Below are 24752 nucleotides of genomic sequence, written 5' to 3' on the forward strand. Positions count from 1 at the left end.
GCTGGAATGCAAAAACTTATAAAGCTTACAATAGGTATGATTTTTTAAAGAAATAATTTGTTTTAAATCCTTGTATTAAAAAACTAAAACAAACAACTTTATTGATATATAGGCAACATTTTTTGCATCCATTATAAAAAAATACAAATAGATTTTAGCATAAACTATTTTTTTTCCCTTTTCTAATTCACAACATTTAACCCACTCTTAAATAAAGAAGGTGAAAATGACCCCAAATCCTCAGATCTGATAGTTAACAAGGTGTGATGATAATAATAATAATAATAATAATAATAATAATAATAATAATAATAATAATAATAATAATACATTTAAAACTTTTTCTTTAATTTTTGTATTTTTAAAACTTTATTTACATTTATTCTGGGATTGTGTGGAAAATTGGGAGAACTTGGACTCCCTTGTTTTTTTTTTTTTTTCTATGTGTAGTTGTCTTTGTTATTGACCTTGCAGCATGGAGGCCAGATGCTCCTTGTTGTGTGCTCCCAGGGCAGTTTTATGCCAAATTTCAGGAGCACAGAACATTTTTTGATACACTTATCTTTTAAACAGTCATGTGGTATGTACACAAATAGTAGAATGACTACTAACTTGTCAGTGACATGTACATCAGGCTTATTTCATTCATCTTTACTTGTGTTCTTACTGTTTGCTATTCTATGGTGTTGCTGCTGCAACTTGTGAATTTACCCTATGGAAATAAATAAATGTTTACTGTATTGCATTCTATTCCAGTAATAGAAAACGAAAAAGAATATTGAAAATAAACCTAATCATTTGCATAAATATTCAAAGTACAGTTTTATTTCTGAATATAAACACATAATAAACATATCTACAAGGAACTATTGATATACAAAATTAACATTAACAAATAATATATTAAAATCTTGTTATGGATGTATGGTATGTGTATTATTATGTCAGTACATAATTAGTTTAAAACATGATTTAGTGGTTACCCCTGAAACGTTTTTTATATATATATTTTTATTGCCATTATCAGTATTTTTTTCAATTCAAAAATATTTGGAAACTTTTAGTTTTAGCATCACCTTTGAAAAAGAAAAGGCTGTAATGTAAACTGTTTGACAGTATGAATTAAGCACAGGGGTGCCAAGAATTTAGAAATAAATTATTATATATAAGAATGAATTTAGAATACTCCTTTAAATGCTATTTCAAAAATATTTTTCTATATATATATATGAGATTTCTTTTTAAAAGGTATTTTGGGAAGCATGAAATAGAGAAAGTTTCTCTGGTTTCCTATAGGATTATGAGCGTGTGAACAGCAGTGCTTCACCACGGTAACCTCCCTCAGCAGGACAGGGGAGGACGGCTCAAGTGTGGCACACGAGTCGACATTAATGAGCCCGGCAAACAAGTCCGGTGAAAAGATAACAAGCATGCGGAAAATGGGTGCAGCCGTCTCACAGCAGAGCCCCCCCTCCCGCTGGTCCACACTAGCACCCCCATCTTACTTTAAAGCCTGCCCAGCCCCCTGAGCCTGGTCGAGGTGCATTGTGGGGAAGAAAGTCGCTGCCATTCGACCTCTGCGGGGCCTGCGCGGACGCAGCGAGAACCCTGAAATTCATTATGCCTTTAAAGCCTCTATTTATTTCCGCATAACCTACATACTCTCAGCGGGAGGGCCAGGCGAGGGAAAAGCTATAGCGACGGGGGAAACTCTGAATCTCCGGGAACGGCGTTATATATGTCAGAGGGGGAATACTGTGGAGAAAGTGAGGATTCAGAGATATATCAGGGAAAATGTCCGGGGAGAGAAACCGCAGGTCGCTGGCTTTCCGGGGCGGTGGATTGGCTGGGTTAACGACTTCCAGCGGTATCGGTGGGGGGAACTGTAACAGCTGGGAGGCCCCAGCCTGTCAAGATCGACATTTTAACGGGAATAGTCTGGATCAGGAGGACGACCGGGATCTGGGGGCGAAGGGACCCTCGCAGAGGAGTGGAGTGGAGGGCGCTGGGTCTGTCAGCGACAGCACGGAGCCCGAGGCGGAGGAGGAAGAAGACCCGGAAGGAGGCAACTGGGCAGCCGGTGACGACCGCTCGGTGGAAACCGGGGAAGGCTCCAGGCTGGGGAGTAGCCTGACAACGGGGAACGGTCCAAACAACGCCGAAGGTCGAGAGTGCGCAAGTGGGGCGAGGGTGGGGACGGATCCCGGATCCATGAAATCCGGGGTAGAGATGAGACCGCAGACGCTGCTTCAAAAACACTCGCTCTTTCACGCTTCATGGCTGCAGGAATTCCCGTGGCTCCGGTTTTGCCAGGAGACGGGACTCATGTCTTGCTCTTGGTGTCACAACATCACGGCTAAGAACAGTGACGAGCTGGTGAAAGGCAGCCGTAACTACAAGCGGGCCTTGCTGCTGAGGCATCACCTGTCCTCGGAGCACGGCAGGAACGACCCCACCAAACAGGTAACCCGAGCACCCCCGAATCACACCTGTGACAACCCTTCCATCATTCTTCTACATCTAAACCTACATATAGGAGTTATTTGCTGCTTTTGAATACAGTTTTTAAACTTGTCCAAAAGCGCCTTTAAGACTATTGCTTAATCCCAACAATCCCTCCCCTGGGCTAATTAGTTAGCAACGGGATGCTAACCTCAGCTAACAGCTAGCCTAGCTGCACTACTAGCCGGAGGTGGAGCAGTTGTAGTGAGGGCAATGTGGTTCGGAAGTTCCTGAATGGTTAAAGTAAGATGTTTACACGCATTGGTGACACGAATAAACGTCAAACATTAGAATGTCCACTCAGCATCTGAGTCAAATACACCTGCTAATAGCTGCCATACAGGTTGTTACGATGTCGGATGGATTCATGCATGTCGCAGTTGATTGTTTAAACACATGCAACTCGCTTTTACAAATGGCTCTGTCTAATCCTCACTGGGCTATGATGACACGTTTGTCGCCCCAGCAGGAGTCTCGACTGCTAGCTATCCAGAGGTCACACAATGGCAAGGGCTCGACCCCGGTGTAGCCTTTGGGGAACCGCACCCCTTCCCAAGCCCCCTCCTCTCAGCAGCTTCACCGGCTCACAGTCCTGGGTGACCTCTGGCGCATTGCTGCCTTCACCTCCTCCACCCGTTAGGGAGCTAAATTAGATGCTTTGTGTGAGAATGACCCCCCAAAATCCATAACTGGTGTCATTTGCAGGGCTGGACAAGAGCAGGAGAGTAAATCATGTGGCCCTGGGCTTGACAACTAACTTACTGGCCCTGAGGCAATCTCTGAATAGCCCTGAAAGAGAAATACATGTCAGTAACAGAATGATTTCACCTGAGCCTTTGTGTCTCTTATTAGGATCAATAATTTATTCTTATCAATAATATCTACTTGATGGAGAATTGTGTTATCAGCCCACTTCTAAATTTGGATGTATGTCATAGATATTTTTCTATTTTCTTTACATAAATTGTACATACAAATGAAAATTTGTGAAGGCAACTTCCTTGATGGTATTTATTTTTTCATTATAGGTGCAATCATCATGTTGTCCTTCACTACCTCCACATCTGCAAAATTCTTTTTCAAATACATCCAAGAACTCATTCTGTCCTCTCTGACCCTATGACCCAAATAGTCCACTTAAAGTCATTGCTCTTAGCCTCCGTCCCTGTTATTCTCTCAAGAACGTACCACATCTTCAGTTCTGCCTCTTGTCCTTTTGCTAAAACCACTCTCCACATACTCTACCAGTTAAAGGTTTGGACACACCTCCCCATGAATGAGAAAGTGTGTCCCAACTTTTGACCTGTAATGTAAACACTAATACTAACAGAACAATAATACAGTTTTAAAAAGGGTTTATAACCCCCTTGACCTGGTCACCTTTTACCGGAGTCATTAAACACTAATCCCCATCTTATTTGTGTGTATGTATATATATATATATATAAGTACTTGTAGGGATGGGTACCTTTCACATTTGAATGAAATGTCATTATGCTCTTGTGCGGGCAATGCTGCATTCAGTGCGTCTTGGAAAATTTAATACTTTTCACTCCCTAACAGTCACAAAGATGCATTTAGGTACCGAAATATGCTACGGTTTAATTTTACTTGAATTGGTACCGGGTTGTACTGATAGAATTTGGTCTGTACCTATAAAAGTACAGAATTCTGTACCATCCCTATATACTAATACGTAAACATGATCCTTCTGCTAAATCCATCCATATCAGATTCACCACTCTCATTGGAATTTTACAGTAGTTTTTAAATGCTTTCAACATTCCTTTTTTCCCCAGAACTGAATTTAATCATTAATATATTGGATAAATTATACATTTGTAGTTTATTTTGTCTGGTTTTAAATTTTTCCAAGCACCAGGTAAATTCACATGGGCTAAGTAATTGCGATGAAGGCCACACCTTATTGGTAACTGTCCTCCATAATATTGTGTCAAAGGGCAAGCTTCCCATCAGCCTTATAATAGAGGGGAAAAAAACACTATGGGTACAGTTCCATGTACATTACCACATCCTTCCTCATATCCTGACAATAGTCTGAGCTGTCAAGAGAATTGAGAGCAGGGGGCCGTTTGACTCTAATTTGTGCACGAAGAGGATTTCACTACTACATTTAGTTCCTCCTTTTGTACACGCCATCACTAATCAGAATGACTTAAAGTGATCCTTTAACTTGTACACATGTCTAATTGGTAAGCAGAGCAGTAGGAGTGGATTAGGGGCTTGGTGTGGCTTTACCCTAGCAACAAAGACCCCAGACACTGTGTGTAAGATGTTATCCAGGCCATTCCCTAGTTAAAGTACCATTACTCCAACGCTTGTTAATATGAAAGTGTATTTTTTTTTTCCTATTAATTTAGGCCACTGTTTGGGAAAATCAGTAATTTTTGATACTTTGATGATTTCTGTTCAAATAGCATCAGCAGTGTATTCATTGTGCTGTGGTACATGGAAAGTAAATTATGGTGTTATGAGGCAGCTTTTTGTTCTTTTAGCTCATTCCTGATGTTAGTCAGGCCCTCGCTGCATTTGTTGAAGCTAACTGAATTACTCCTAGCACAGCAGACCAGCTGTGGTAAATCTGGGTATCCTTGTAGAAGGGGACTGTTGTCCTTAATTTACTAAATGTCTTGTGCTCAAATTGTTCATGGTGTTAACTCTAAAAAAGGTCTCCACGGGGCAAAAGTGGGCCATTGCTCAAGATTCCATATGTGATTGCATATCGGCAACTTGAATTCAAATTAAAAATCTTGGACCCGTGGACATGTTTCTGCTCATGTACATAAAACTGGTTTTGGTTTCAGTTCACCTAAAAAAAAAATCCCCTTTTCTCTACTTCCTTGTCTCTTTTTCCTCATGAGTACGAGCAAACAATAAAGCATCCACCTTTGATAAATACATCAGTCGGCAGCATGTTCAGCCGAGGTCATTTTAAAGATCACTGTCTGGCCACTTGGTGTATGTTAACCCATTTGGTTTGATAGCCGAACAAATGTCATGCCTTCCACTGTTTGATGGTCCGAATGAGGCGTAAGATAAGATTATTTCGGAAGAAGAAATCCACTTCCTTTCAGATGCTTTTATGATTTGATATGAACTCTGTGTTGTGTTTTTGTGAAAAACATCAAAGTCATTGTTAGTATTTCTTTCAAAAAGTGGAAAAGGACACATGCATTGTGTGGCTCGGTGCTTGGCAGATAGACGGGATGTTTATTGGGGGGCACAGGTCAGGGAAATGGGTGGGGTGGAGCCTGAGGGAAAAAATTCTTCTGGTTGATTTTGTGAGCTACAACAGCACCCCCCCGCTTTAGCTCTTGAGCATTGTTAAGAGGGAGATACTCTGTGCAGCCCTCCTACACCTTGGGCTAAATGCACACTGCTGTATTGTTCCAGCATCTGGAGACAGAGGGAACGGGCGGGGGGGCTTGAGTGAATATTACTGTATTGGGGAGTCGGGGGAAAGACTGAAGAATGCCTTGGGAATAGCATGAACTATCCATGCTGCTGGTGTAGTGGCATAGAGAAGATGTACACTGAAGTAAACAAAGTGTGGCAGTTGGTCATTATGGGGTGTTCCAGGACTGTGTTGTATCATGTGATCTTTTCAATGCGTTCACCAACGTGACAGCCTTCAGCTGGTTACTTTGGCAAAGCCCCTCCTAAGTCATGACATTATTCATTACCTCATTAGTAATCCACCTGTACATACACCAATAAGAGCAGTTAGAAGGTGCACACCTCCACCAAGTGCCTAATATCCTCTTTGCCAGATGTTAGCAGTTATGTTAATCATGGTTCCATGTTTATTCACACTTAAAAGATTGGAAGGATACAATACGTCCACATGTATGGGTACCTAACTTTTTCTGAGTAATCACAATGAAATGCAGAATCTGGATCTGATTTAGATGAAACTCTGTGGGATAATCAAGGAACCAATCTGACATAACAGACAAATTTAATAAAGATCGATTACAAACAGGGACTAGTTTTAAAAATTATTAGAGTTTTTTTTTTTAATTTATTTTGATCTTTTAAACTGATCCAGACTCAGTATATTGATCCAGATCCCCTCAAAAATTTGATGGAATCTTCCATGGCACCACGTCTTTGGTTTAAATTTTGTCAAAGTATTTTTGATGTAATCTTGCTAACAGACAAAAAAAATTAAATAAACACTGGTGGCTTTTCATAGCAATTTTTTTTGGGGCAGTTGCATTCTTCTAAAGTAATGTTTTCTAATTGTTTTACTCGCTTTTTTTTTTTTTTCTTCAAATTTTTCCAAATTCATTTTAGGGTAGAGTTAAATCTTGTGAATTATTTACTTTTTTATGCTTCAGAAGTTAAAATGGCTCAGTGGTTGAGTGGGTCGTCAAATAACCAAAGGGTTGGGGGTTCGAATCCCGCTCTATCAAGTCATTGTGGTTGTGTCCTTGGGCAAGGCACTTCACCCACATTGCCTCGTATGAATGTGGTGTGTGTGTGAGTGTTGGTGGTGGTTGGAGGGACCGATGGCACACTATGCCAGTCTGCCTCAGGGCAGCTGTGGCTACAATAGTAGCTTACCGCCACCGTGTGTGGATTGAAAGAATATTGCATATCAATGTAAAGCACTTTTGAGTGTCTATGAAAAAGCGCTATATAAAATCCAACGCATTTTTATTATTACACCAGAGCTTTTATAGCGCAGCTTTCACATTATATTCTTCCAAACACTTGCTACACATTAAACCACTGGCTTAAGGGAGAAATATGGTGAAAATGTGGGATTTGTCTTCAAAAATGTGGCCGTCAGAAAGTTAATTCTGAGGTTTCAGTTTTTATTCTGTCAACACGGAAAATCGTTGAGACCCTACCCTATTGTCTCCTGGCTGTAGTCATCATACAGCATCTGCTGTGCTGGGTGATTTACTGGTTTTTGAAGCTTGATGCTCACACGTGGCACATCTGCAGAAAGGATGCTGCAGCTGCTGTGGCCAAGATGAAGCAATATATCCAGTAGCAGGCTGACCTAGACTGACTGCAGTGGGTGTCTGCACAGTGCAGACCACTCATCAGATTGCAATGGAGAAGGTCAACATTTGAGGGGTTAACTTACCTCCCAACAAAGACATTTGAAAGGAAAAATCTGACTTGAAGCGCAATCTTCACTGTGATCCTTCTACCTTAGAGCAATATAATGTATTCTTTTGTTGTACTCAACCTGATGACCGTGTACTTCCTCAGGCTTTGATGTGCATATCGTGGAATATTTCTTTCCCCATCTCTGCCATCGTTCTCTTAGCCTCACCCACATCATGCATCAGGGCTCCTTTCTATGCTTGCGAGTGGGAGCTGCTGCGTAATAAGAGTGAGTGCCGACCCTTTTCACAAAGGCCCACAGTGAGTGGACAATAAGCCTCAGGGAGAACATGGACCATTGTGAAGGATAAAATGGGGTGACCCAACTCCTTCTCTATCACTCATGCTTTCTGTCCCCCGCTGCTCCACATTTTCCTCTTTACTCTTTTTGCTTTTGGTTTTTTCGTGTTTTGTTTTTTGCCTCATTTTTCTCTTTGAGCATTTCATTTGGTGTTCCACTCCCCACATCACCACATCATAATTCTTCTCGGCTGCTTTTACCTTTTTCCTTTTTTTTTTTTTTAACATCACATCTGGTGCTTTCTTCTTGTTTTTATATTTTATCTTTTCATATGTTTGTCTTTTCCATTTATTCTCTAAGTCCAAAGCCTGCCCAGTACTACCCGCATTTATCCTCATTCTGCTATGCTTTTTATTTGGTCCCATCTCTAGTTCTCCATATCGCTGTTGCTCTCTCTTTCTCTCTTTTTCTCTCTCCCCAGCTGTGGCAGAGGACGATAAGCCCCCCATACTGTCCTGTGTGCCTTGGATGCCCTGGACAAGAGCTGCAGTGTGGAGGGTGAAGGGGTGGTGGGGGCTGGGTGGGGACCTCAGAGAAATGGATTTAATCTGAATTACTCGAGCTGAAACCCCAGCTGTGTGTACGTGTGGGCAGCTTGGTTTCAGTGTGCATGTGGATGAGATAGCAGTGGGCGGGGGCAAAAATGCAGGGCTCGAGCTATGTGAATTATTCTGGATTAGGACATCTGCTGTGCAATTCTAAAATGAGCTGGAGATGTATTGTGTGTGTTTTCATAAAGCTATATTGACTTCAGCATATTGAGAATGCACAACTTTGTATTTGGATGTTGTTTGTTTGTGTCTCTTTAAACCAAGCTCTGGCTGTACAAGTTAATGGCCTGTCTTTTCTTCCGCGTATGCTGGAAGGCGTGCATGTGTGTATCCTTACTTCTGCTCTGCAGCAGGCTGGCCTTTTGCCCTGAACTCTCCCTCTACTTATCCTCCTGTTATGAGGGAGTGGGGTCTGTTACAGGGTAGATCTACGCTTATGCCAAATCTATTCAACTGGCAAGTTGCGTCCAGCTTTGGCTACTTATCAGCTTTACTATAACTCCAAATAATTGGCTGCTTTCCCTCTATGTAGAATCTGAAGGTCAGGTTGCTTTTACCAGTAAAAAGGTTTTATAATGTGCATTTACCAAATTGTAATATAAACTAAAATATTTGCCATTTAGTTACTGGTGATGATGGACAGCTGAATCTCAAGTTAGCTTTACCATATATGAAATTCTCTAAAAAGTTATTTTTTGCTTACAGCCAATGCTTTACAAACATACCTGGCGGTCAGACACTCCAAATTGCTTTTTACCTATTTTTATGCAACACATTTACTCGAAAGCTAGAACACTTTGAACCCAACATGTTTGTCTCTGAGAGGGATGAAAATCTGTTTTGGAGTTTAAATTATGGTGGATAATAGCAGTCCAGGAGGCTCACCATCTAACATTTCTTTAAATATTTCATACCATTTCTTTTTTTATGGGAATGTTTAAAGTACCGGTATGAATTCATGATCAGCTATTTGTATTTTTCTTGTCATGGTGGTTTTGTATTGATACTTGAGTGTCATTCATACAAGAAAATATGTCTTGAAGACTGCATTTGAAATGGCATAGTAATAGTTAATATTAACATTAATTTTCTACTTGACACATTTCTTTTATTTAATGAGGACGATCCCATTTAAATTTAAAAAATTGCCTTTTTTTTGGAGAGTCCTGGCCAAGATACGCAGAAGCAATAGTACAAAAAATACAAGTTTTTAAAACACATGGTTCAACAAAAACATTGAATTAAATTAGCATATTTAGAGATTAAATTTTATTATGAGACAAAGGAATAGTATGGGGTCACACATTATTGCAATTATTATTGTTGGCTTTACTTCCTTTGCACCTCCCCCTCAAAAGAAGCTCGCCAAACCTGTTTCACCTTTAAGGCAGGTGTTCTGCTATCACACTAGGAACCCATAGGGTGTGTTTTTGTGTGACTCTTTTTTTTTTTCCTCCTTAGACCAGGTCACAGACAAAGGAAAGGATGATTGCACTTTGGCTTGCTTTTGCAGACAGGTTCCAGCACACATCACATGTTTTTAAAAATTATTTTCTTTACCTCTTAGGAGACCACCAGGCCATCAGACAGTGCCAGCCCTTCAACTAACTGCTCAGAGGAAGATTACCGCAACAAACCCAATGAGAACTCCTACTGTTACCAGCTCCTCCAAGAGTTGGACAAGCAACGTAAAAGTGGCATCCTCTGTGATGTTAACATAGTGGTTTCAGGCCAGGTGTTTCGCGCACACAAAAACATCCTGGTCGCAGGCAGCCGATACTTCAAAACCCTCTACTGTCTGACCAAGGGTGAGGCCCAGGACCAAGCCACGGTCACGCACCTGGATGTTGCTGCTGTGCAGGGCTTCTCAGTCATCCTCGACTTTCTCTACTCTGGGAATCTGCTCCTCACTAGCCAAAATGCCATAGAAGTGATGTCTGTTGCTAGTTACCTCCAGATGACAGAAGTCGTCCAGTCATGTAGGGCGTTCATAAAGGACGCCCTAAATATCAGCATCAAGCAAGAGGCACCCGATTCTGTGGTGGTAGACTACAACAAAAGGCAAATGGTGACCAAAGACGGACACCGAGGACCGGACCGGAAACCGAGCAACTTTTGGGCCACAAGCATCCTTTCAAAGCTGTCAATCAAAGCAAGTAGCAACCAAGGAAAGGAAGCGCTGGAAGGAGATGACGAATCTGGTCGTGTGAAGGAGGAGACCAGTGATATAGAAGTGACAATGGTTGGGGGTGAGGGCTGTGCCCTGGTGACCCCCGGAGCTTCAAGTAGTTGGACCCATAACGACAACTCCTCTGATTCAGCTGAGACCAATGAGAACCAATCGGCGAGTGGCCAGGCACAGGTCTTCGTCTGGAACGAGCCAGCCATGGGCGGCACTGCTGCAGCGCCCGCAGCCATTAAGCGGGAGGCCACGAATGGTGCAGCTGGAAGTGGGAGGAGGAAAAAGCAGGCTACCACTCGACGTTTTGTCTACAACTTTCCTCCAGAGCCAGAAGAGGGATTTGATGAAGGCATGTTCGTCCAGCCCTCAGCTTCATACCCTAGAGAAGACTTCTCGGCCCTCTCAGAAAATGCTGGTAAGAAAAGCGTGAGCTTCTGACACACACTACTCATTTCCTCAATTAAATTTTGAGTGTTTATAATAAATCAATCAGCCACACAAGTAAAACTGTGTGGAATTATTTGTATCCACGACCCATCTAACTGAAGGAATAATGGAGCAGAAAAAAGAAAAGCATTTTTTAAGTCTAAAACAGATTAACACATTACTCTCATTAGTTTATGGACCATATGAACAGTTTGAAAACTGCTCTTGCATTATAAAGCAGTTATTGCCTGTATTTATTTGTTAAATGAAGGTCTGCAAATGTCATGGTCATGTCTGCTTTCAGTGTGCTGTTGGTAGCAGAATTCCCAGATTTAAATGAATGATCTAGGTTTTGTAATTTATCCAGTAATACCAACTGTAATCCCCTGATTGCTAATGGCTGCTTTAGCATACTCTCACCACAACTTGATTAGGTAAAACATATAAATGAGTGGATTTTAAGGCTGCCTTTACACTGGGATAGCACTGGACTCGGGTCACATGGGCAGACAACGGGTGATAAATTTGGCTCGGTTTGTGTTTACAGCCCACATTTTTATCCCGCTCCAAAATAACAGAGAATATCTCATCAGTCATGCTTGTTTTTGATGTTCTATAACTAATGGTTTTTAGCAGTAAAAACCAGAACAAGAGGTTCATGCTCTGTGACTGCCTCACTCACTCCTCCCGTTTTCCCTGCAGAGAACCCTAAACACTGGGTGTCCTGATCCAACTTTTTTACTTCCGATACGATATCGATATTGCAGCCTTGACTGTTGACCGATACTAATATCAATCCGATAGCACAAATCATACATACTTTTATTGCTTATTTTGCAGTGTATGTGCTAGAAAAGACTTGATCAAGTTATTTGTTTTAAAGAATAAAATGAAAGGAGCATTACCAGTACTAAGATAAATGTTTGAAAACAGTTAAAGTATACATACTGTATACTGCTTTCTTTCTTAAAGAAATGTATTTTTCCAGGATCGAACCCCTCAGCCCCTTTAAAATCAGTTCTATAATTTTCTTTGTTTGTTTTTTCTGATAAAGCTGCATTTGTCTCCGTTTGCTACCTTTCCCTTTTTCTTAAGCTATCCCATGCTGCAGTCATCCTATCCTGTCCACACAGTGCAGCGCTCCTGGTAATCTGGTCTTTCAGCTGCAGCCTCTCTCCTTCTGTTGGTCCCATTAAGCACAGCTCTCCATGTAACCATAATGATATCACATATTAAGTGGAGTGTTATGGACAAGGGGGGAGGGGTGTGTATGCATTTGTGTAGAAATGGAGGTACGTTTTGTTTCTCATGTGAGTGAGGGAGAGGGAGGCCCTCCCTGATGCAGAATAATGAAGACGGTATGGTTGGGTGGAGGGCATTCGTGATTGTGCCTAAATTCTCTTTAGTGCCTTCAACTTCTTTCAGTTGTTTAAGAGGTTTGCTTTGCCCTCCAGAAATTGAATATGTTTGTGCAGATGTACATTTCACAATGTGTTAATCAGTAACCCATATGGACATCTGCCAAGAGAACTCAGAGAAGGCAAAGTGATGCATGTAAATTATTGCTGCAATGACAAATGACAAAAAAGCAGTGCTTTTATGAGGACTGAACACACAAACTTTAACTTTGCCCCAAGTCTCATTTCAAATAAATGCATGTCTTTCTGGGCTGTTAGAATTGGTTACCAATTTTTTCAGTTGAAGACATATTTAAGGGATAAGAATTGTCATACATGAAATAACATGCTTATTCTGTCTATAATTATAGGGTTGTCAATGGTACCCCAGTGTATAGATGTAGGATAAAAGGTAGTGTTTTTCCTAAAAAATTAGTAAGAGTGTCTTGATCAGATATTGATATCGGTCCAATATCAGCTGAAAAATATCTGATTCAATCGACCTGCATCTAAGTCACATCTGTAGGATTGATTAACGGATTGGGAGAAAAAAATGGATATTTGATTTTTTTTAATTTTTTTTTAATATATTTAATATATATATTGGGACTTTGCCAGTCCTTTGGTTTAAAATGAATTTAAAATAAAAAAAATTGTATATAAACATTTTCATTTATCTTTTGTTTCATGAGTAACTTAACCGGCTGTGTATTAAGACACGTTTTTAAGTGAGGTTTTATTGTTTTAATTTTTAGGTAACATATTTCTGATAACATCCTGAAACTAAATTTAAAAGCTGGTAGCAAAAAAGAGCCATTATTGATATGATTTATTATCCGATTAGGCGATTCATGGGATTAATTATCGATGACTCGTCGATTATCTAAATATTATATTATAAACACTTTTTTAAAAAAAAGAATTTGATTTTAGAATATTCTTATGTTTAAGGTTCAAATGTATGTAACCCATTAGTTGATCAGTTTTTCTCATACCTACTGTTGCTGACTATTGTTCTCTGTTTGTGTAAAATCACTTGATCAAACCTTTTCTAATATTCCACCCTACAAAATAATTAATAAAATTATGTAGGATTTGTGCTGATATTGTATCGGATCAACATTGGTTTCAGCCATACCCAGGGTGCAATTTGACATCGTATCAAATGGGGGAAAAGTTCTATTGGAACACCCCTAGAAATTAGTAGGGGTGTCCCAATGCAACTTTTTTACTTCTGCTTGTGTCAGAGGTTTTCGAAGAAGGCTGATATAATCTAATATCAGACCAATATATAATATTACTATGGGATTGGGACACTGCTAGATATTAGGTACCCCTAGAAAAAGCTACATGGAAACTCAATAAGAGCTCACTAAGGCTCTAACCTTATACTTTACTTTCTGCATACAAAATGCTGTGATCTCATTATATACGTTCCAATACATCACACAGTTATGTTGAACTGCAGTATTTATTTATTTATTTATTGCATTTTGCACTGGTTTGCAATATTTAATGATTTAATGGCTACCCTTCAAAGATAAATCTGTCAAGATGAATTATTTCAAAACGCATCTTCATTAAATCAAAAAATGCTTAAGGCTTTATTAATTTAGTGGCCCCAGTCTTCTGCATTCCAACAGTTACCAATCCATAATAATGCTTTTTTTGTTGCATTTGTCCATTTAGACAAAAAGTTATTTGTCTGTGTAGAACAGCATTTCCCACAGACCCCCCTCTACCATTTAGCCTCGATTAGCTTTGCACTGCATAAAGTGCTGGCTTGTTGTGACCGCTTCCAATATGAATGTCACATGCTTTTTTGAAAAATTAGATACACTTGGAAAAAGAAGAGCACAAATGGAAATGTAGTTATTTGTGAAAATATTGCAATGCAATTCGATTCAATGAATTTGGTTAACTAATTGGAAAGACTTCCAATCACTAAGTAATGAGTCAAACATCTAAAGTGTTTTCTGTGAATCCAGGCTGGCCTCTTGCACCAGTTGTCACTTTCTTGCATATTTCTCATGAAGCTTGGTAGTGGCCATCCAGCGATATTAGCTGTCCCAGATTCCCACAGTGATGTCACGCTTTTGACTTTCCATTTTGCCTCAATTTGATTTGTGCAGTCATGCTTTAAGTATAGAAACATAGTCGCCCAGATGGAGCTGATGTTTTTGCTGCTTCACGCTGTGGGTTTTTAAATTAATTAATTTCCTCAATTAATTGTACCATAATAGCTTGTTTATTAAATTACGTCTTCGGGGCTGTGCTAAACATTTCGGCTTACTATTTGATGTTCTATGGGGTTTCCCCAATTAGAGAGTTTCCTTTTACAAAAGTAAATAGAAATGGAAAATACTTCGAAACCACTCATTGAACACTTATTTGGAAAAAAAATAATAATAATTTTAGCTTAACGGACCATCCGTCATGGTAGTAAACAGTGTACACAAATAGGAACAAATGATGGCATTCAAAAGGAAGAGTGCTTTGTCACTGATGGTGGCTTTGTGCACTCAACACATGCATTCTCTAACATCTTCAACCCTCAACACTGTTTTTGTTCAATGGAGGGTGCTGCAAGGGCACGAGGAGCAAATGAAATGCATTTGCATGCATATTAGTCTCAGTCAAAGCAGAGCAGGACGACTCACAACCCCCCCACCCCCCCATCCTTCCACTCCCACCCTTCCCTGAGAGGTGCAAAGCCAGCAGGGGCAGTCGCTCCTCTCTCTAATCCACCATAATGCACCAGGGCTGTCCTCACTATTCCAAATATTGACCTAGGGAGCATGGACACAAACATGCACAGTGTGCACACACACACACACACACACACACACACACACACAGAGGGGCGTGTCCTTAAGCACTATAAGAGCTGATGCTTAAGGTCACATACGCACACACACACCCACAGGTGCTCACACAAAAGCAGAGTGTAAGATGAGCAGTTGAGAGCTTGACTCTGTTATACTATAATTCACTCCACTCACCTTCCTTCTGCTGGAGGTCTATTTAACTTTAGAAGGGTGTTCCACACAGTGCTTTGCATGCAGTACCTGTGTGTGTGTGTGTGTGTGTGTGTGTGTGTGTGTGTGTGTGCGTGCCTGTTGATCACTGAAGCCTCCATTGTTTAGCGTCTGTGGGGGGTGCTTAGTTGTGTACACAAATGGTTGTGAGGTGTGCTCCCCCACCTTTGGCTCTCAACCACCTCTCATCTCTCTTTCTCCCTCTCACCCCACCTATCCCTCCCCCCTTGTTCCCAGAACTGGCCAATCAGATCCCGTATAGCATCATCCAAGACTTACAGCAAGGGGAGACCTGGGAGAATGGTAAGATGTTACCGTCGACTACAATGAAATGATAATCATAGTGGTGGTGAAAAAAAAATGAGTTGAGCAGTTCTTTAAACCTGCCTCGCTGTTGGAATTAAGTGCTATCACGTTCAACCAGTTTTAAAGGTGCGGTAGGTCTGCGTTAACAATTTAAAGCAGTGATTCTTAACCTGGGTTCAATCGACCCCCAGAGGTTCATTAAGTGTGTCTCCGTGGTTCGGTCAGTTGTCACCACACACAGTAAAAATGTGTTGCAAGAAATAAATTTTCATTGAAAACTAGTTTATTAAATGATCAATTATGACAACAATGTTGCATTTTAATTTTGAATAGCTTAATAAAAATTTTAAATAAAAATATTTTGAAGACTGTCAAAAATCAGTTCAGGTTTGTGTATGTGTCCAAATGAATATATATATATATATTTGCAAGAAATCTTTTCATTTTTCCCAATGCCGAAGGGTTCAGTGAATTGCTCTTATTTAACAGCCTCGTCTTTAATGCACTGCAGCTAAAATGTCTTTAGTAATGTAAAATTTTAAATATTTATCATGCAGAACAACAATGCAGGATGCTTCTACAGTATTTACTTTAAAATGCAGCTAAAATATTTAAGAAAGTGTGTGCAACGTTGCTTCCTCAAGCATTAAACCTTTGGTATAAGAATTGGGGATGCAACACACATGAGGATAATAAATGTATTGATTATTTATTATTAGAAGAAGAAATATGCTCTCTGTGAAATCTATAAAATACAAATATCTTGTACCTTTGGTGTCTGCTTTTATTATCTTTTTTTGAAGCAGACCAGCCATCTCTACATTATATTGCTGTGTGAACTGGGTTTAATAAGGAAGACTGTATTTATAAGGAGGCCTTTAATTTAGCCTACCTTTGTTAGTATGACTGAATAATGATTGTGTAAAGGTCAATGGCTGACTGGAAAGCCTCTAAGGAAACGAAAACTACTATTCTTAGTTTTCTTGTGTCCTAATCAGATGGGACACAAAGATGAGTTACAAAACACTAAATTTAAAAACATTATTTTAATCTTAAGATCCTTTAAACAACTAATAATAATTCATGTTGGTCTCACCCTCTCACTAAGGCCCAGCTATCCCTCTGTAGCCCCACATTAGCAGCTGGTTTCTCTTCCAAAGGTGGTTTGTTGAACACATGCACGCTGAGTGAATGTGCAGGTGACCTGCTTCTCATCATCCCCCCGCCTCTCTCCCCCTCACCTCCCCCTAGCAACCTACCTTGACAACGCCTCTGTTGTGCTGCCTGACTCAAACAAAAGAACGGGCCGTGTTACCCCACTCCTCCCTCAGTGGAGACGAGCAGCCCTCCATTCTTCAGCCTTTTTATAAAATCAATACAGGGCCTGGATTTGTTTGTCAGAACAGCCGTCTCCACTTATGTGTGCATCCATACATGCAAGATGGTTAATGAAAAGAGCAAGGACACCACACTCTTAATTATTCACTCACTGACACAAAAATATTATTATTATTTTTTTAATGAGATCTAGTCTTTAATGCAGTGTTTTCCATATTGGGGGGTCCGCCCCCTAGTGGGTCGTGACGTCATGACAGGTTATCGTTAGGTGGAGGCGTGAAAACGGCATTGAGCATGAAAAATGGAAAAAGAACTTTATTATTAGTGTTCTAAAAATATGTGATTGCACATTTTATTTTTGCTGTGTGCATGCTTTAATGGATGTGAGGATAAAGCTAGAAATTGATTTATTTTTAACTTGTGTTTATATAAACACAAAGTATTTTTAAATGTTCATATTTTATTTTTTAGAAATGTTTTTTTTTTTAACTCCAATTAATCAGTCAACAGTCTCATCTTATACAGCTTTTAAATGTAAAGAAGAATTTCTATATGGTGGAGCGCTCGATCTGAGTGAGATTAAGTGTACTGAGTTCATACACTGACCCACTCTCCTGCTTTTTGTTTATATGCGTTAGTGTTCTGACATTGCCACGGTGACACATAGTGTGCAGTGCTGAGTGCACTGGATACATGGCAATACTTAAAATGAAGAGCTTTGCAGAACAGTAGACGTATTACAACACCTGTATAATAAGGACGTCAGTCAGGGCAAAATGGGGCGGCACGCTAGGGCATACCAAAGCTCCACTTTAATTTGTATTTAGGCCATTTTATTAGCTACCTTTTCCCTTATTACAATACTTTTCTTCTTACAAAAGTTGTCAAATGGAAGCTTATTTACAATAAAAGTCATAAACATAAATAGAAAGGAAACGCTGAACTTGACAATAGATTTAATCGCTTGTACTAAATACTAAACTTGTACCAAAGCCTATTTATCCATTGTGGTAATTACTGCTCACTAAAGCAGGTGTGTGAGCTTGTTCTTAAAACTTTGACCTCTAGATCATCTGCACCGCCCAACCAACCTCTGCTCTACTTTAACCGTCTGCCTTTTTTCACTCCTACTGTAGTCGGAAATGAAATCAGTATTCGGCCAGAATGACAATTCTTTAATTTCAACGTCTGGACTTTTACTGTAATTGTCAGTAATGGTAACTGCATTAAACTTATTGAATGGATTAGCAGGATAGTGGTTTGTAGCACTGCTATTTTATTCACATTTTTTATTAAAAATATTGCTATTTCAATGATTGTTATAGTTTCAGAAGAATATGTTGAAGTCCTATTTTCTTGCTGTATGGTTTCATTCTCTTTATGGCTAAAGAAGATTAAAACCTTCTGGGAAGTTTAAAGGATGTGTTAATGAGAACTGCTACAGGGTGTAGTTTAAGTGTCGGGCACTGGTGTTGAACAAGAAGGCGTGGCCTGCTTTCTCTAATTCATCATAACAGTGTTCCATCAAGTTGAGCTCTGATCTCAGTGCTGGGTATTTTATTTTGAAAAATAGCATGCATCACTCATTCAATTGACCTCACTATATTAGACTGCTGGCTGTTGGGGAGCTGTTACTGTGCTGTGTTTACGACACTGTGGCACACAAAGAGTTGGGGTCCACTTACTTAGTGTTGACATGTTTTGTGATACATTGTTTGAAAGTAACCCCAAACAAATCCTTTGTTTTCTAGTTTGTTGTGGAGTTTGTCTCTGACCTGTGTCACGTTTGTTTGCGTCTACCCAGGCGAGTCCTCACACCTGGCTCTGAATAAGCTTAAGTGCCCCCACTGTAACTACATCGCCAAGCACCGGCGCACGCTCAAGAGGCACCTGATCATCCACTCGGGTGTGCGCTCCTTCAGCTGTGACATCTGTGGCAAGCTGTTCACCCGTCGTGAGCACGTAAAGCGACATTCCCTGGTAAGCCCACCAATGCCCCGCAGACCCTCTCCTCCATGTTTGACAACCAATAACAGCGTAACGTGCTTTCTGCAGCTGCATACACACTCAGCACTGAGTTTGTCAGATGTTCTGATACCATATCATAGACTTATGTTTCTGACAGCATGTTTTTTGTAAATGTTGAAGTTGGTCATTGCCAAATGTTTTAACCTAAAATACAGGAAGGATTTTATGTTCCTTTTTTTTTTTTGATTATTTTGTTGTTACTTCTAAAACAAGTACAGACAGATCAATTTATCTGTAACATCAGAGATGTCCAGAAAAAAACAAAAAGTAGAAGGCTAAAACTTGTTGCCGCCGCTGTACGCTGATAATGTGCGACACCTAGGCGCATGTTACCTTAGAAAATTTTGCAAAAATGATGCTATATGGTGGCTTTTGGTGCATTATATTAATATTAGTGTAATTGTGGCTTTTCTTTTGTCAATTTTGTAGCACTTTTCTTAGCACTTTTCTCACCAAGTTTTTGTTTACATGATGCATTTACAAGTTGAAATCTGGTATCCATGATAATGATGATAAAGAATTGAGCATCATTATCAGTTTATCTCTTTCCAGTTGAAAATGTACCAACTTATAGTATACCGGTAGTATGGGTGCTTGGTCACTTAGTAGTCCTCTGTAGAATGTTGTCTGGCACTGTAACATATCTGCATGATTAACATCATTTTTGTGTGGTTTGCTAACCCACGCACATTAGTATTCATAATATACCTTACATATACCCTTACATTTGTGATTTTTGTAACCCAGTAGACTGGATGTAGGGCTTTTAATTCATTATTCATGATATTATTGATCATGAATGTTTAAAAAAAAAAAAAAAAAACCTATTCAATTCCACAGAGAATTAAAAATCCCTTCAAAATCAACTTTTTTCAAATTTCATCTGTGAATTATTCTTACCAGCGACTGTTGAATCTTTCCTAAAGATGTTTATGTAATTTAGTTGAATTTAGTAATGTTGTGAATGTTAAGATTTATTATATTATTGGGGAAATGTTTAGAAAAAAAATTTTGCCTTCAGTTGCAGCCGCCATATTTGTTTGGACCAGCAGAGGGCACTGGTAACCAGTGTTTGGTTGAAATGCAGCTATTCTGTGCAGTAAAGAAGAGATGCTATGCGCTAGCAAACAGAGCTAATAGAAAAACGTGACTTTTACAGATTCATGTAATATTACAGATATTCTTGCTAAAGGGGTAAGGAATCATTAATGAACATGTTTAAGAGTAGAAGGCGATTCTGCCCGCCGCCTACGCTTCTGGACTTCTCTGGTAACATTCATCTTTTTGTCTGTTTCTAATGAACTGCTTGCATTAGATATGTACTGTATAAGTGATAATTTTAATTGTGATAACTATATGCAATGAACAATTTCAAGGGAGGATAAAATGGAGTCTTTAATCACTCTGCTCTCTTTAGATCAGGGGTTCGCAACCTTGGAGTCAGGACCCCATTTGGGGTCGTGAGATATTGGGAGGGGGTCGCCAGATGCCTTCAAGAAACTAAGATAATTTTCTTAACAATTTGTACCTGTTTTTGCTTACTTTTACTCTTTTTCTACAACTACACCAAACTTGCCATAAAACATTTAATCACCTTTTCTTGCCATATTTTTGCTCCTTTTAATGCATTTATGCTGCATTACTCCCATTTCTGCCACTTTTCATCAAATTTCAATTCCTTTTCTGCACATTTTTCAGACATTTTTGGCACATATAAACCCTTTCCACTTTTCCCACCTAATGTCACATATGTTGACTTATTATTGTCACTTTTAACCTCTTTTCACCATATTTCATTCTTATTTTTGTCAAGGATTTACATCTTTAAGATGACTATATACTATGGTGCAAATGACAAACTATCTGTATAACAGTGGATATTATTTAGATAAATAAATAAATGTGTTTATCACAGATTCATAGAACAATGGATCAGCATTTTGCTGATTTTATGGATGGACCCCATAAAGCTCTCCCCTTTATTCCCCCTTACAGATGGCCCTGTCTCCACATGACTGTTATTGAATGTTCATGTTTGTGTTCAACCACCTTCTCTTACAGTGGGTGTCCCTGGTCTCTGGTACCTTTATTTTGGGGTTCAGACGCTGAAAAGGTTGAGAACCACTGCTTTAGATTACTGATATTCTTCTGCCCCAACAAATGTGGATCTAATATTTTTCACATGATTAAACCATTTACAGGACAGCATTTCAAACAGAGTGGATCTCCATTTTTTTTTTTTTTTTTTCTTTTACAGGTGCACAAGAAGGACAAAAAGTACAAGTGCATGGTCTGCAAGAAGATCTTCATGCTCGCTGCCAGCGTTGGTATCCGTCACGGCTCGCGGCGCTACGGAGTGTGTGCAGACTGCGCCGACTCGCACCAGGCCACTCAGGAGGGCCTGGACGGGATGGAGTTTCCCCGCGACGAAGACTTTGACGGGGAAGAAGGAGAGGATGTGGAAGGGGAGGAACCTACTGACAACGACCAATCAAATTGGGGCGAGGGCAACACTGGTGCTGCCCCGGATGAGGACTAAGAAACAAGTGAAAGATTAAAAAAAAAAAAAAAAAAAGAATTAAAAATGAAAGTTGATGTTTAATATATATATAAAGAAAAATCTAGCTGGTAAACAATCAACTCCAAAGTGCTATCAAACCTTGAGGTTACTTAATTGTGCAAGGATATGACAAAGGTGGATTTTTAAGAAAAGCTTTGAGTCCAAACTCCAAGATGTACAGATTTTATTATTGTTGAAATGTGTCCAACTCTCGGCCGAGCGCCGACAGTAAGCGAATCTAACGACGAAGAATATGATGAATCAGGTGTTTGGTGATGTATTTTTATTTCCTGTTCTACAGGTGGGGGAGGGGTGGGGGGAGTTGGGCAGGGTGTTGTAGTTTGAGTTGACTTAGGCCAATCATCTAAATAAAAAAAAAAATGTTAATTATTTAATTTATGAAAGAGGTTATTATGGTCTTATCAAATGCTATAGTTTTTATTTCTGTGGTTTTTGTCTGAGCAGAGGCTGTTGCTTGGTGCTTGTGGAAGTTTGTGGGAGAAGAAGCATTATCGTCCACAGGAAGATTTGTACTTACTACTCTCTAGATCGTTAGGCACGCAAAATATTATTTTTACTTTTTTGAGTTTTTTTTTTTTTTTTTTCTCTTTCCCTGCACAAATCTCGGAACCAAAAAATCTGTTTTGTGACTTTAATGTATCACAGCCATATTTATAATTAATTTAAGAGCGCTGTGATATTGTGCCAAACAGACCGCACACCAAGATTTAGCAGGAAGCAAAAAACTACTGAATACGCTTTAAAAAAAAAAAAAAAAAGACAAGAAATAAATTTAAAAAAATATGATGATGTTGGGTTTGTTGTTTAAGGCAGGGGGGGGTGAAATAAAATAAATGTTAATGCTAGCTTTATACAAATCACAGCGTCACGGTAACACTTTATTGTTAATAAACTAAAGCATTTGACTTTCACTTAAAGCTTGAATTTTGCCAAATGATGAAACGTTTGGTGCTGTAATGCTTGTTGCAAAATACTGGACCTACAGGCTATATATGATGTTTATAATCATAAAGCTTAAACTGACTCAGTTATGCATATATATATATATATATATAATCAGCTTAAACTATAGAACACTGTTTTGCTACGGCGACTATCAGCCTATCAGGTATGCTTTGCCATTGTTTTTGGATTTTTATTTAATGCACACACACATACACATACCATTTTGTAGAACTACCGGCAGTACTTTTAATAAACATTTATGGGGACCTAAGTGGAAATCTAAGGAGGATTATTGCATTCACTTAGGAAAATAAGTTGTTTTTTCCAGTTCTTAATTTATTGAATAAATGCGAGACGTTAATACAACTTAGGTTGTCATTCCTGCATGTTTGAAGTTGCCTGTTCTCCCTTTACCTAAAATGACATAGTTTTGTGTTGAAGTGATTAGGATTTGTTTAGAATTCAGAAAATGCATCCAAAGAATATGGTCAGTGCTTTGGATTTCATTTCAAGTTTTTTTTTTTAATTTTTATTTCCCCGTAAGTGAATGCAATACGCCTTCGTAGGCTTCCAAACGCATTTCTTTTTTTCTTTTTTATTATTTGGTACTAAAGTTTGAAATAAACATGCTTACATTGGTTATATTTTGTAAGGTGGGAGGTGGTTGACCTCCATGATAACTCCACGTCAGTCATTTGTTTTTTTTAGTTTGAGTCTGCCAGGTAGAAAACACTTTGTTCCACGAAAAAGGTGAAGCTCTATGGCGCCTCATAGACATGCACTTACTTTTCTGTTCATTTCCTTTTTATGTCTCTATGTTTCCCCCAAAGCGGGTCTGAGTGGAATGATATATATATATATATATTAAAAAAGCTGTTTTTTTGTCTTTCTTCCAATGCGCAATGTTTTTCTCTTATTTTTTTTTCTTTTTTTATTAATAGATGTTTTGTTTCCTTTTTTTTTGTTATTTAATATTATATGTTGACTCCAAAATGCAATCAAGACTGTTAATTTCTCTTTGTCCAACCAAAATTGTTTGTTTTTGATTATTGTTAAACTATAATGTATGAGAAGAAGCCAGGTGAATACTTTGCTTAGTGTAGATGATCCTTGCTCGTGTCTGTAATCGTTGGGATTTCTAAATGTTTGTATGCTACGAATCACTCACTTTACCCCCCCCCCAAACATCCACTTTTGTTCAATTTTTGTCCTTTCCCACCCCCGCCCCCCGTGGATGTTGCTTTTTCTCTCCTTCATTAAGCACGTTTTGTAAAGAAACGTGGGTTGAAACCTCGGAACAGCAGTATCTGTTCGTATGCAGTGGATTATAGAGTCTGTGCTGATGCGCAGAAGATGTTTCCCTTTAAACTCAGTGGAAGAAGATTTATTTACAGAGATATTCATCCTCTTTGTGTCACTTTTACCTTCAGATCACTGTGGGAGGGGTTATAGTATGGATATATATATATATATATATATATGTTGAGAATATATGAGAAATATATATATATATGAAGAATATATTATTTAACTAGTGGTTTAACTTAATGGATCACATCAACAGTCAGCCACAAACCTCCTGCCAAGAGTGTTTGCTTTCAGTGACCTTTGACCTTTTTGCTTTCTCTGTCCACGCCGCGAGCTCGTCCATCACGCCATCCTCTCGTCTCATCTGCTCTATTTACCATCCTACTGATTTCACTGTACTGAATGAAGCTCAAAACTACCATGTATCGTTTTCGAGTTAATGCTGTATTTGTTATACGGATTTAAAAAAAAAAAAAAAGAAGAAAAAAAAAAATCCAGGCAAAAACACTACAGATGTAAAAGCAGAGGTTTTTTCCCCCCCCGGCTGTATTTTTTTACGCTGTTTGCTAAAGGTTGTATTTTTCAATTCTTCTCGAACTTTAACAGTGATGCAAAGCTCGGGCCGCGCCTCGGTGCCCGCCGAACACAAAGCAAAATTCAGGTTACTCTTTTTACGTTTTTATCTAAGGTTTTCAAAGATGGAACTA

General features: G+C 39.2%; 1 protein-coding gene across 2 annotated transcripts; it reads left to right on the forward strand.

The window, feature by feature from the left end:
- Positions 1-1378: 1378 nt before the first annotated feature.
- Positions 1379-24552, forward strand: zbtb10 (zinc finger and BTB domain containing 10). 2 transcript variants are annotated; one of them, XM_028460834.1, is made up of 5 exons: positions 1380-2463; positions 10064-11093; positions 15777-15842; positions 18988-19163; positions 21469-24552. In XM_028460834.1, exons 1-5 carry the CDS (start codon positions 1795-1797, stop codon positions 21748-21750), a joined length of 2223 nt encoding a protein of 740 aa, XP_028316635.1. In that variant the 5' UTR covers positions 1380-1794; the 3' UTR covers positions 21751-24552. The 2 variants fall into 2 exon arrangements, with proteins under 2 accessions (XP_028316637.1, XP_028316635.1); XM_028460836.1 differs by lacking the exon at positions 15777-15842 and having other exon boundaries at positions 1379-2463.
- Positions 24553-24752: the final 200 nt, after the last annotated feature.

The sequence above is a fragment of the Gouania willdenowi genome, chromosome 11 (genome assembly GCF_900634775.1).
Source record: "Gouania willdenowi chromosome 11, fGouWil2.1, whole genome shotgun sequence".
In the NCBI taxonomy this organism is placed as follows: Eukaryota; Metazoa; Chordata; class Actinopteri; order Blenniiformes; family Gobiesocidae; genus Gouania; species Gouania willdenowi.

Excerpts from the sequence above, each read along its gene's own strand:
- zbtb10 (XM_028460834.1), top strand. The coding sequence starts at position 1,795 with ATGTCCGGGGAGAGAAACCGCAGGTCGCTGGCTTTCCGGGGCGGTGGA. Across the intron at positions 15,843-18,987 it reads AGGGGAGACCTGGGAGAATG|GCGAGTCCTCACACCTGGCT; the intron begins GTAAGATGTTAC and ends GCGTCTACCCAG. Across the intron at positions 19,164-21,468 it reads ACGTAAAGCGACATTCCCTG|GTGCACAAGAAGGACAAAAA; the intron begins GTAAGCCCACCA and ends TTTCTTTTACAG.